We start from the raw sequence: 13,963 nt of genomic DNA on the forward strand, positions 1-13,963 counted from the left end.
TATTTAAATCTAAAATCCAGCTATGCTCAAGAAACTAATGGATTTAGAAGAAAGCAGCCAGGTTTTCTAATTCTGGACAACCCCTTTAATATTACCATTATTTTTTTGTCTTTGACTTTACCATTGTACTTAGCATTGTGATTGGCTTGCATGTCAGAGGATGGTTATTTAAATCTGTCATTTTGGTTTATTATAGTATAGTATTTTTATTTTGTGAGCCACTAGCCAATGTTTGCTGGTTGTTGGCTAGAAAAGTGCAGAACATTTGTGTAAAATTTTGCTTATATGTATACACATTTATTGCAGATTTACTGAACACTGATCTCATTATTGTGTGAAATTACTCAAAATTTACAAGTAGTTATTTTACAGGCCAATGTATATGTAGTTATGCTTACATTTATACTATGCTTGATGCATTGATAAAGGACCCAAAATACTAATGGTCTAGTACCAACAATTACATAATCTAGAACCAATATTTTGCTTTAATAATGTCCATGTTTTTTTTGTTTTTTTTGTAATAGTCTGTTGAAACTGATAAAAAAACACTTTTTATTTTACTCCCAATGTGAGGTGCTTTTATCCTTGTCTTTAAGTTCTATAAAGGTGGAGATAATTGAGAACCGTAGTATCTGTATGGGTAGGACTCATTATCTTCATTGAAATTCAGGTTGACAACACGATCTTTAGATGTAGAATAAAAAACTAAGGATGGCTCTATGTTTGGGTACTGGCAGTTCTGGATAGGGGACATTACCCAGGACAGATTTTCAAGTGTTTCAGTGAAGTTGAATTGTGGGCTTTCTATGTCATGACTGGAGTTTCCCGCCTGCTGGTCTTCATCACTTTGCAGATCAAAATCCATTGCAGAAGCAAGCCAATCTCCATCATTGTACTCTTCACTCTCATTGAAACTGCCACTTCGAGGATTTATATTCCACTCCAAATCATTTCTATTTTCAGTAAAGTAGTTGTTTTGCTGCACGTGCTCATTTGTTGACTGATCTATCTCCATGTCATTTAGGTGTGGGAAGAGAGGACAGTTCTGATGGCCCAAGGCTATATTTGGTATATCTTCATGGTTTATCTCTCCTAAGAGAGGAACCTATAAAAGACAGAAATTGTATTAGATGTATATATTTCCCCATGGTTGAAGAAAAGCCACATTCAATGTCAATGAATTCAATCTTGTAATAGTTTGTACACTTTTGCATGGTACATTTTTTTTACCATAGTATTTATTCAGAAATGAGTATGTATAGCAAAAAATTACTTTTTGAAATCCAGTCAACATTGTGGTCACATGGCTCAGAAGGTGTGGCAAAAATCTAAATATATGCAGTTTTTTTTAATAGGTAGCAGCCCTGGTTTCCCATGAAGATCATTGAAGACCTGTTACTGGTGGAGAACAGGAATTTCATCAGTGGGGCTATTTCTTTCTAAAATAAAATGACCCTGAGAACATTTATCTGGTTTTAAGGAGTCTCCTCTGCCCCCTCCGACACAGAAAAATATGCAGTTTATGTAACTGCGTAAATTTTATAGACAGCGCAGCTCCTTGTGCTACACTGTTTATGCCTCTCCCTTTATAGTCAGTAGGAATTATGCTAATTGCCTAAAACAGCTGATTTGACTGATTTTGGCTTCCAAAACACTTCCCACAGCAGCAAACAGGTCAGTGGGAGCTGGTGAGTCCTCTTAGCGAGATGGAAATACCCATTTAATCTTACATTCAGGTGTACATGTAACCATAGTTGAGGCAAACATTATGTCTCGGGTGTCCCTGATGAGTGGCAGTACACAGTAAAGTCCTGAGCAGGATTGTTTTCTTAATCCCTCTCCCACTGGATTTCTGACTATTATCGTCCACTCCTGCCCACTCCGTCTTTTGCCATTTCATCAACTCCTTGTGCCATTTCATCACCACCGTGAGCCATTTCTGACGTTTGCAGGGGTACACAGGATTTTCAAGGACCTACCTTATGTTCTGTGACCGGCTTCTCCTACCTGCTCAAGACTAAAGACCACCCGCTTCCAATTCTATTGCAGTCCTATTGCAGTATACAGCCCTGCATACGACTGCAGAACTACAATGTAAAGCCACCCACAATTACAAATGTATGCAGAAGCCTCCAGTCCCCAATCTGCTTGTCGCTGTGACTGAATAAACCTCACTAGACCACATCATATGAGCAAAATGTCAGTAAGACTCCAGATTGAACGAGGAGAAGGAGGAGGAAAGTAGGTAAAATTTATTGCCTACATTTTTTTTTACTAATTAGAACCTTGATACAGAGAGATGTTTTTTTTTCTTATCTGTTTCTATTTTCTGATTGTAAATTTTTTATACATTTTTTAATATTATTATGAGGGCAGCCATATTGCATGATGTTTATCACAGCATTTAGAGATAGTTTTTATGGCAAGCCCTATGGACATAGACAACATAGCTGAAGCTGTCCTACTAACAGAAATGCGAAAGGTGTCTGTGCATAATACTGATGTTACGCCGAGCGCTCCGGGTCCCCGCTCCTCCCCGGAGCGCTCGCTTCACTCTCCCCTCGGCAGCGCTCCGGTCACGTCCTCTGACCCGGGGCGCTGCGATTCCGCTGCCAGCCGGGATGCGATTCGCGATGCGGGTAGCGCCCGCTCGCGATGCGCACCCCGGCTCCCCTACCTGACTCGCTCTCCGTCTGTTCTGTCCCGGCGCGCGCGGCCCCGCTCCCTAGGGCGCGCGCGCGCCGGGTCTCTGCGATTTAAAGGGCCAGTGCACCAATCATGGTGCCTGGCCCAATCTTCCCAATTAGCTTAATTGGCTCCCACCTGTGCACTTCCCTATATCACCTCACTTCCCCTGCACTCCCTTGCCGGATCTTGTTGCCTTAGTGCCTAGTGAAAGCGTTCCCTTGTCTGTTCCTAGTCCGTGTTCCTGACCTCCTGCCGTTGCCCCTGACTACGATCCTTGCCGCCTGCCCCCGACCTTCTGCTACGTCCGACCTTGCTTTTGCCTACTCCCTTGTACCTCGCCTATCTTCAGCATCTTCAGCCGCCAGAGAGGTGAGCCGTTGCTAGTGGATACGACCTGGTCACTACCGCCGCAGCAAGACCATCCCGCTTTGCGGCGGGCTCTGGTGAAAACCTGTAGTGGCTTAGAACCGGTCCACTAGCGCGGTCCTCGCCATCCCTCTCTGGCACAGGGGATCCACTACCTGCCAGCCGGCATCGTGACAGTAGATCCGGCCATGGATCCCGCTGAAGTTCCTCTGCCAGTTGTCGCTGACCTCACCACGGTGGCCGCCCAGCAAGCCCGACAGATCGCCCTTCTAACCCGTCAGCTGTCGGAAATGTCCACCATTTCGCACCAACTTCAGTCGCAACTTCTCCAGCAATCTTCTCCTCCGCCAGCTCCTGCACCTCCTCCGCAGCGAGTGGCCACTCCTAGCCTCCGCCTGTCCTTGCCGGACAAATTTAATGGGGACTCTAAGTATTGCCGTGGCTTTCTTTCGCAATGTTCCCAGCACTTGGAGATGATGTCGGACCAGTTTCCTACTGAAAGGTCTAAGGTGGCTTTCGTGTTCTGCCTTCTGTCTGGAAAAGCTCTGTCATGGGCCGCACCGCTCTGGGACCGCAATGACCCCGTCACTGCCTCTGTACACTCCTTCTTCTCGGAAATTCGAAGTGTCTTTGAGGAACCTGCCCGAGCTTCTTCAGCCGAGATTGCCCTGCTGAACCTGGCCCAGGGTGTTTCTTCCGTTGGCGAGTACGCCATTCAGTTCCGTGCTCTTGCTTACGAGTTGTCCTGGAATAGTGAGGTTCTCTGCGCGACCTTTAAAAAAGGCCTATCCAGCAACATTAAAGATGTTCTGGCCGCACGAGAGACTCCTGCTGACCTGCATGAACTCATTCATCTAGCCACTCGCATTGACATGCGTTCTTCCGGATGGCGTCTGGAGCTCCGCCTGGATATGGACTTTGTTCGCACGAAGCGTTTTTTCTCTCCGGCTCCTCTCTCCTCTGGTCCTCTGCAATCTGTTCCTGTGCTTCCCGCCGCGGAGGCTATGCAAGTTGACCGGTCTTGCTTGACACCTCAAGAGAGGACACGACGCCGCATGGAGAATCTTTGCCTGTACTATGCCGGTACCGAACACTTCCTGAAGGATTGTCCTATCCGTCCTCCCCGCCTGGAAAGACGTACGCTGACTTCGCACAAAGGTGACACAGTTCTTGATGTCAACTCTGCTTCTCCACGCCTTACTGTGCCTGTGCGGATGTCTGCCTCTGCCTTCTCCTTCTCTACTATGCTCTTCTTGGATTCCGGATCTGCAGGAAAAATTTTTTTGGCCTCTCTCATCAACAGGTTCTACGTTCCTGTGACCAGTCTCGCCAGACCCCTCTACATCTATTGTTTTTACATTAAAAGATTGGACTGTCTCGTACGTTTTCCCACAGAACCCCTCCTAATGTGCATCGGACCTCATCACGGAAAAATTGAGTTTTTTTTCCTCAGGTTCTTTGGCCCCAAGAAGAGGGGGAGACCCAAGGGGGGGGGTACTGTTACGCCGAGCGCTCCGGGTCCCCGCTCCTCCCCGGAGCGCTCGCTTCACTCTCCCCTCGGCAGCGCTCCGGTCACGTCCTCTGACCCGGGGCGCTGCGATTCCGCTGCCAGCCGGGATGCGATTCGCGATGCGGGTAGCGCCCGCTCGCGATGCGCACCCCGGCTCCCCTACCTGACTCGCTCTCCGTCTGTTCTGTCCCGGCGCGCGCGGCCCCGCTCCCTAGGGCGCGCGCGCGCCGGGTCTCTGCGATTTAAAGGGCCAGTGCACCAATGATGGTGCCTGGCCCAATCTTCCCAATTAGCTTAATTGGCTCCCACCTGTGCACTTCCCTATATCACCTCACTTCCCCTGCACTCCCTTGCCGGATCTTGTTGCACTTGTGCCTAGTGAAAGCGTTCCCTTGTCTGTTCCTAGTCCGTGTTCCTGACCTCCTGCCGTTGCCCCTGACTACGATCCTTGCCGCCTGCCCCCGACCTTCTGCTACGTCCGACCTTGCTTTTGCCTACTCCCTTGTACCTCGCCTATCTTCAGCATCTTCAGCCGCCAGAGAGGTGAGCCGTTGCTAGTGGATACGACCTGGTCACTACCGCCGCAGCAAGACCATCCCGCTTTGCGGCGGGCTCTGGTGAAAACCTGTAGTGGCTTAGAACCGGTCCACTAGCGCGGTCCTCGCCATCCCTCTCTGGCACAGGGGATCCACTACCTGCCAGCCGGCATCGTGACAACTGACTTTTACAGAGGTCATTTTACAGGAACATGAAGACTTATCTGTGTACCTTTATAAGCTATACTGTGGTGTCACCTTTTACTGCACTCCTGTCAGTGCTGGTAAGCAGAGCACTGCCGGAAAGTGAACTATACAGAACAAGAAGTCTCAGCTGAATTATTTTAAATGTAGATCGTAATGTGTGTGTGTGTGTGTGTATACAGTCATGGCAGAAAATGTTGGCACCCCTGAAATTTTTCAAGAAAATTAAGTATTTCTCCCAGAAAATTATAGCAGTAACACATGTTTTGCTATACACATGTTAATTTTCTGTGTGTGTATTGGAACTAAACAAAAAAAGGGAGGAAAAAAAGCAAATTGGACATAATGTCACACCAAACTCCAAAAAGGGGCTGTACAAAATTATTGGCACCCTTAACTTAATATCTGGTTGCACACCCTTTGGAAAAAATAACTGAAATCAGTCACTTCCTATAACCATCAATAAGCTTCTTACACCTCTCAGCTGGAATGTTGGACCACTCTTCCTTTGCAAACTGCTCCAGGTCTCTCTTATTTGAAGGGCGCCTTTTCCCAACAGCAATTTTAAGATCTCTCCACAGGTATTCAATGGGATTTAGATCTGGACTCATTGCTGGCCACTTCAGAACTCTCCAGCGCTTTTTTGCCATCCATTTTTCGATGCTTTTTGACGTATGTTTGGGGTCATTGTCCTGCTGGAAGACCCAAGATCTCGGACGCAAACCCAGCTTTCTGACACTGGGATGTACAGTCCGACCCAAAATCCGTTGGTAATCCTTAGATTTCATGATGCCTTGCACACATTCAAGGCACCCAGTTCCAGAGGCAGCAAAACAACCCCAAAACATAATTGAACCTCCAACATATTTCACTGTAGGTACTGTGTTCTTTTCTTCGTAGGCTTCATTACATTTTTGGTAAACAGTAGAATGATGTGCTTCACCAAAAAGCTCTATCTTGGTCTCATCTGTCCACAAGATGTTTTCCCAGAAGGATTTTGGCTTACTCAAATTCATTTTGGCAAAATGTAGTCTTGCTTTTTTTTATGTCTCTGTGTCAGCAGTGGGGTCCCCCTGGGTCTCCTGCAATAGCGTTTCATTTCAGTTAAATGTCAATGGATAGATTGCACTGACACTGATGCTCCCTGAGCCTGCAGGACAGCTTGAATATCTTTGGAACTTGTTTGGGGCTGCTTATCCACTATCTGGACTATCCTGTGTTGAAACCTTTCATCAATTTTTCTCTTCTGTCCATGCCCAGGGAGATTAGCTACAGTGTCATGGGTTGCAAACGTCTTGATAATGTTGCGCACTGTGGACAAAGGCAAAGCTAGATCTCTGGAGATGGACTTGTAACCTTGAGATTGTTGATGTTTTTCCACAATTTTGGTTCTCAAGTCCTCAGACTCAGTTATCTTCTCCTCTTTCTGTTGTCCATGCTTAATGTGGTACACACAGACACACAATGCAAAGACTAAGTAAACTTCTCTCCTTTTTATCTGCTTTCAGGTGTGATTTTTACATTGTCTACACCTGTTACTTGCCCCAGGTGAGTTTAAAGGATCATCACATGCTTGAAACAATCTTATTTTTCCACAATTTTGAAAGGGTGGCAATAATTTTGTCCAGCCCATTTTTGGAGTTTGGTGTGATATTATGTCCAATTTGCTTTTTTTCCTCCCTTTTCTGGTTTAGTTCCAATACACACAAAGGGAATAAACATGTGTATAGCAAAACATGTGTTACTGCAAACCTTTTCAGTGAGAACTACTTCATTTTCTAGAAACATTTCCAGGGGTGCCAACATTTAAGCCCATGACTGTATACATATATATATATATATATATATATATATATATATGCAGTGGGGCAAAAAAGTATTTAGTCAACCAGCAATTGTGCAAGTCCTCCCACTTAAAAAGTCTGTAATTTTCATTGAGATATACCTCAACAAGGAGAGACATGATGAAAAAAAAAATCCATAAAATCACATTGTCGGATTTTTAAAGAATTTATTTGCAAATTATGGTGGAAAATAAATATTTGGTCAATAACAAAAGTTCATCTCAATACTTTGTTATATACCCTTTATTGGCAATGACAGAGGTCAAATGTTTTCTGTAAGTCTTCACAAGGTTTTCACACATCGTTGCTGGTATTTTGGCCCATTCCTCCATGCAGATCTCTAGAGCAGTGATGTTCTGGGGCTGTCGCTGGGCAACACAGACTTTCAACTCATTCCAAAGGTTTTCTATGGGGTCTGGAGACTGGCTAGTGACCTTGAAATGCTTCTTTAGAAGCCACTTGCCTGGGCGGTGTGTTTAGGATCATTGTCATGCTGAAAGACCCAGCCATGTTTTATCTCCAATGCCTTTGCTGATGGAAGGAGGTTTTCACTCAAAATCTCACGATACATGGTCCCATTCATTCTTTCCTTTACACGGATCAGTTGTCCTGGTACTTTAGCAGAAAAACAGCCCCAAAGCATGATTCACAGTAGGTACGGTGTTCTTTGGATGCAACTCAGCATTCTCTCACATCCAAACGCTCTCTAGAAAACTTCAGATGGGCCCAGACATGTACTGGCTTAAGCAGGGGGACACGTCTGGCACTGCATGATTTGAGTCCCTGGTGGCGTAGTGTGTTACTGATGGTAGCCTTTATTACTTTGGTCCCAGCTCTCTGCAGGTCATTCACTAGGTCCCCCCGTGTGGTTCTGAGATTTTTGCTCACTGTTCTTGAGATCATTTTGACACCATGGGGTGAGATCTTGCGTGGAGCCCCAGGTCAAGGGAGATTATCAGTGGTCTTGTATGTCTTCCATTTTCTAATAATTGCTCCCACAGTTGATTTCTTCACCAAGCTGCTTGCCTATTGCAGATTCTGTCTTCCCAGCCTGGTGCAGGTCTACAATTTTGTTTCTGGTGTCCTTTGACAGCTCTTTGGTCTTGGCCATAGTGGAGTTTGGAGTTTGACTGTTTGAGGTTGTGGAAAGGTGTCTTTTATACTGATAACAAGTTCAAACAGGTGCCATTAATACAGGTAACAAGTGGAGGACTAAGGAAACTCTTAAAGAAGAAGTTACAGGTCTGTGAGAGCCAGAAATCTTGCTTCTTTGTGGGTGACCAAATACTTATTTTCCACCATAATTTGCAAATAAATTCTTTAAAAATCAGACAATGTGATTTTTTTTTGTCTCATTATGTCTCTTATAGTTGAGGTATACCTATGGTGAAAATTACAGGACTCTCTCTTATAGGCCTCTCTCTTTTTAAGTGGGAGAACTTGCACAATTGGTGGCTGACTAAATACTTGCCCCACTGTGTATATGTACATGTATATAGAGAGGGAAAGAGAGATCTACACTGGGAAGCACTTAAATTGTATTTAGTTTGTTAGACTGATAGACACCAAGGAGCATCATCAGGATGTATCAGATGAGAGGCTGTCAGAATGCCTTTGGATTTCTAAGTTTCAAATACTTTAGATTTCTTGTGGAAATTTAGGATGAACTAAAAAAAAGCATTGGGCAAGCAGCGCTAAATGCCGGTGTAATGAAGAAAACTGTGCCCTGTAGCGGAATGTGACCCTCCGCACAGGGACACAGTTTTCTGCTTTGCAGGCCGCTCCCTCTCATTCCATTCCCACTACCCTCCCTCAACTGTGTCCCTATGCGGAGGGCCACATTACGCTTCAGGGCACAGTTTTCTTCATTACACAGGGAGGTTTCACTTACCCCGCCCTCCTCTGCGTCTCTGATTGGCTGGCTGGCCCGAGTCTGAAGAGGGACATCAGTGACGTCACTCGTCAGGCCGACGCCGGAGAGAAGCGCAGCGCAGGACAGGTAAGTGTGTCAATGTGTGGGTGTCTGTCTGTGTGTGTGTGTGTGTGTGTGTGCGTGCATGTGTGGGTGCCTGTCTGTGTGTGTGTGTGAGTCCATGGGGGGGGGGGTGACCTGCGACTACCTAATGTGGGGAACCTGCTTCTACCTAATGTGGGGAACCTGCTACTACCTAATGTGGAGAACCTGATTCTACCTAATTTGGGGAATCTGCTACTACCTAATGTGGGGAACCTGCTTCTACCTAATGTGGGGAACCTGCTACTACCTAATGTGGGGAACCTGCTACTACCTAATGTGGGGAACCTGCTACTACCTAATGTGGGGAACTGTACTGAACCTAATGTGTGGGAACTATACTGCACCTAATGTGGGGAACTATACTGCACCTAATGTGGGGGAACTATACTGCATCTGATGTGGGGAGCTATACTGCACCTAATGTGGGGGAACTATACTGCACCTAATGTGGGGAACTATACTGCATCTAATGTGGGGAGAACTATACTGCACCTAATGTGGGTACAACTATACTGCACCTAATGTGGGGGAACTATACTGCACCTAATGTGGGGGAACTATACTGCACCTAATGTGTGGGAACTATACTGCACCTAATGTGGGGGAACTATACTGCACCTAATGTGGGAGAACTATACTGCATCTGATGTGGGGGAACTATACTGCATCTGATGTGGGGAGCTATACTGCACCTAATGTGGGGGAACAATACTGCACCTAATGTGGGGAATTATACTGCATCTAATGTGGGGAGAACTATACTGCACCTAATGTGGGGGAACTATACAGCACCTAATGCGGGGAACTATACTGCACCTAATGTGGGGGAACTATACTGCACCTAATGTGGGGGAACTATACTGCACTTAATGTGGGGGAACTATACTGCACCTAATGTGGGGAGCTATACTGCATCTGATTAAGGGGAGCAGGGGACTGGTGAATGGGTACATGGGACTGATTAAGGGGGCAGGGGACTTATTAGATATAAAAATATTTGTCACAAATATTTTTTTCCTCTTTGTGTACATTTATGGGGGGGCGCCATAAGGTTAGCTTGCAGAGGGCGCCTGAACACCTAAGGCCGGAACTGAATACAGTGATCCCTCAACTTACAGTGGCCTCAACATACAATAGTTTCAACATACAATGGTCTTTTTCTGGAGCATTGTAACTTGAAACCAGACTCAACATCCAATGCTACAGCCAGTCCAGATCTGTGAAATGTGTCAATCGCTGGAAGATCTGACCAATTCGAATCTTGCACGGAATAGAATATTACTGAAGTGCATGCACTGACTGGCTGTCTAATTTGGACACCAAGTAAGGGCAGCTCCATTTTACTTTTTTAGGACATTGTTTGTACTGTACAGGACCCTGGAGAAGCTCCTGTCCTCTACATAGACAGTGATTTACAGCTCCCAGCAGATCTTTCTTACTTTTATATGGAAGGATTTGCTTTATCTGTATTAGTTATCTACTTATTTTTTTTTAAAGGGGTACTCCGCGATCATGCATGTGGCACCCCGTTTGTAATCAGTCCGCCCCTCAATGCAAGCCTACGGGAGGGGGCGTGATAGCTTGTATTGAGGGGCGGAGCATGACATCACACGGGGGCGGGGCGTGACGTCACACGCCGCCGGCCCTGCGGTCGACCGTAATCAGACCCGGAGCGAACACGCTCCGGGGACTGATTACAAACGGGGTGCCGCCTGCATGATCACGGGGGTTCCCAGCTGCGGGACTCCCGCGATCAGGCATCTTCTCCCCTATCCTTTGGATAGGGGATAAGATGTGTAAGCACCGGAGTACCCCTTTAATCCTCACTTTTTCCTATTTTTTGGATGACATTTTGGTGGCTTCAGAACAAACTACCAGGTTTCCATACAGTTATGGTTTCAACATACAATGGTCGTCCTGGAACCAATTAATATTGTAACTTGAGGGACCACTGTATAAAAATGTTTTTCTTAGTTCCTTCCATGCTACAAAGTATCTCAGATTAGAAGGGGCATGGGGTAAGAGAGGATTTTAGTTTGGGGGGTAATTTAGGTACCCTGGCATGCAATTAGGAAACCAGTCCACAAAGAGCCATGAGCTCTGCTACCAGAGTCCGGTTAGAAAAATAATCTGTGTTATGTACTCAATTTAAAATATATCGGAATAAGAATAAGAGGTTATATCCACGGGTGTCAGAGAAACCCACTCCACCACCCTACATAGAATACGTTTTTGTAGGGTTTTTGTACTGAAGTGCTTCCCAGCCCATATTAAATGGCTACACGGCTAGCCATGTCCACATGTTTGAGTAGTACAGGAATGGTTTGAAGAGGATTTAACAATTTGGAAAAACTCATCATCTTTACAAGATGACATCTGTCCAAAAAGATAAGAGGATAATTTAAAGAATACAAAGAGCTTGGTTGTCTTCCTATTTTAATGCTTATATAAGTAAGTCATGGCTTCACTGGTTACATACCAATGCTGATGTTATGCCAACATCTTGAGGGACAGTAACAAGGTTATTTTAGCACCTTACACTTGGACACATTGGCCCACATTTATCATTGCAGTGTAAGTGAAGCACTTTTTTACACCTTTTTTTGTGTGCTGATAATGTGTAGGAGCACCAAATTTATTAAAAGGTAAAAGAGCTTTGATAAATTTTGTGCAGGTCACATTTTCTGAAATTTCTGTCTACACATACACCAAAAAGCTACACCATGTCTGGGCTGGTGTAGTTTTAGAGACTTTTCAGTGGTTTTGCGCCTTTTTTTGCTCCTTTTCACAAAAAGGGACAATGATAAATCCCTTCCATATCATGTCTATTGCCAAAATCAGTGGATTGCAACTCAAAATCAGTGGATTGCAACTCAAAATCAGCAGAAATGTGTAAACAAAAAGGGGCAAAAAAAGTGCAAAAAACCCTGCTTGCGCCTTTTTTTTGCCCCTTTTTTAGACACAAAAAACAGTCTAAAGACAATGATAAATGTGGGCCATTGACCTTATATCCTGGTAACTTGTCATTCATTGTCAGAAATGAATGACATTAAAGGTTGGAATTGAAATGAATGACATAAAGGATGAAATTCTGGATCCAATACGAATATCAGTGCGTCCTTCAAGGGAACGGGCCAAGAATTCAAATGAAGGTGGGCAAAATGGACACCCCAGTTTCATAAGTTTTTGCAATGGAAATAGCGTCGGTGGAAGGTTCTGAAATGTCAGCAGAAGCCAAACTGATCCAACATCATGTTCAGCAAATCCTAAGGTACTTTTATGAAAAGCTTTTGCAGCATTAGAAGCTAGCAAAATGGGAAATTTTACCAGGAAATCTCCAGGTCGAACATGTTGCTTGCTGCTTCTTGGTCTGTTTTCAGGCTTTACCTAAGGGGGGCACTGCATTTGTTAAATAGGTGATATATGCTGTACATAAATTTACACTAGCTTCTGAGTATGCTACTTGTACCTTCTTGTAAAGAGACGCCGATCAGTTACCCCTTAAAGAGGTACTCTACTGGAAAACACTTTTTTTTGTTTAAATCAACTGGTGCCAGAAAGTTAAACATATTTGTAAATTACTTCTATAAAAAAAAATCTTAATCCTTCCAATACTACTTAGCTGCTATTTGCTCAACAGGAAGTTCTTTCACAGTGCTCTCTGCTGACACCTCTGTTCATTTTAGGAACTGTCCAGAGTAGGAGAAAATCCCATAGCAAACCTTTCCTGCTCTGGACAGTTCCTAAAATGGACAGAGGTGTCAGCAGAGAGCACTGTGGTCAGACAGAAAAGAACTTCCTGTGGAGCATATAGCAGCTGATAAGTACTGGAAGGATTAAGATTTTTTTAATGGAAGTCATTTACAAATATGTTTTTTATTGTTTTTTTATTGTTATGTTTTTTGTGGCACCAGTTGATATAAAAAAAAAATGTTTTCCAGTGGAGTACCCCTTTAATACAACTTTTGCTGTTTCCAAATAAAGGGTTATATCACCAAAGCACAGAAAAAAAATTTTGGGAGCGGTCCAAGAATTTTTCACCAAAAACGCAGACTTAAAAAAGCAAAATGTGAACCAGAACTTACACTTAGTGAGTGGTTCTTGACAAACCACTCACAATCTTAAAATGCCTTTTTCACTATCCCCTGTGGTTCCTTGTCTGCTACAATCCACTTCTGTCAGGGCAGAAGCCCCTCCGAATACAGCAATGGGGGGGAAAAAAAAACAAAAACTCAAATAGGAGAGCGGACATGTTCCACTATAAAGTGCATACATAAAATACCATATTCCAAATGCACTTACTTCACTGAGGAAGGTTCTTATGTCCTAAACCCTCCTCAATCCTGCATGCCTTCAAACACTAGGTCTGAACACCGTTTTATGAAGCCGGGCGTTTCCCTTGTTTTCTCTTTCTTTCCACTCCAAAGATCTTTTTTGAAGAGATTTCAAATGCAGCCGAAAATTCAGAAATTCTCATTCCTTTATCAGATACCAATTTATTATACTAAAACATGCATAAAAAATATAAAAGAGTACTAGTACAAACATCCGACGCGTTGCGGGGATCATTCCCCTTCCTCAGGGATATACTTAAATAACTCAGTGAGTTCCCTATATACTCCTTAACTTCCAGGTTACCCCAGATACAGATTCCTATTGGGCCACACCAACACCTGATTTTTTAACCAATATATTTAAAAAAAAACATTCAAAAGAAAAATTAATAAAATGGAAAATTGATTCTTTCATATTCTAAGGAGGTTCAATATTTTCATTAAAGCCATTCGGGGATAAC

The 13,963-nt window shown here is 44.2% G+C and overlaps 1 protein-coding gene across 1 annotated transcript in view; it reads right to left on the reverse strand.

Moving 5' to 3' along the window:
• Window positions 1-426: 426 nt before the first annotated feature.
• The window catches only part of GCM1 (glial cells missing transcription factor 1), a 70,376-nt gene continuing 56,839 nt past the window's right edge, over window positions 427-13,963 (reverse strand). Inside the window, exon 5 of the mRNA XM_056563575.1 lies at window positions 427-1,108. Within this exon, the coding sequence (XP_056419550.1) occupies window positions 602-1,108 (507 nt within the window). The 3' untranslated portion in view covers window positions 427-601. The remainder of the gene's footprint in view (window positions 1,109-13,963) is intronic.

Source organism: Hyla sarda, chromosome 3, assembly GCF_029499605.1.
Source record: "Hyla sarda isolate aHylSar1 chromosome 3, aHylSar1.hap1, whole genome shotgun sequence".
NCBI classification, from domain to species: Eukaryota; Metazoa; Chordata; class Amphibia; order Anura; family Hylidae; genus Hyla; species Hyla sarda.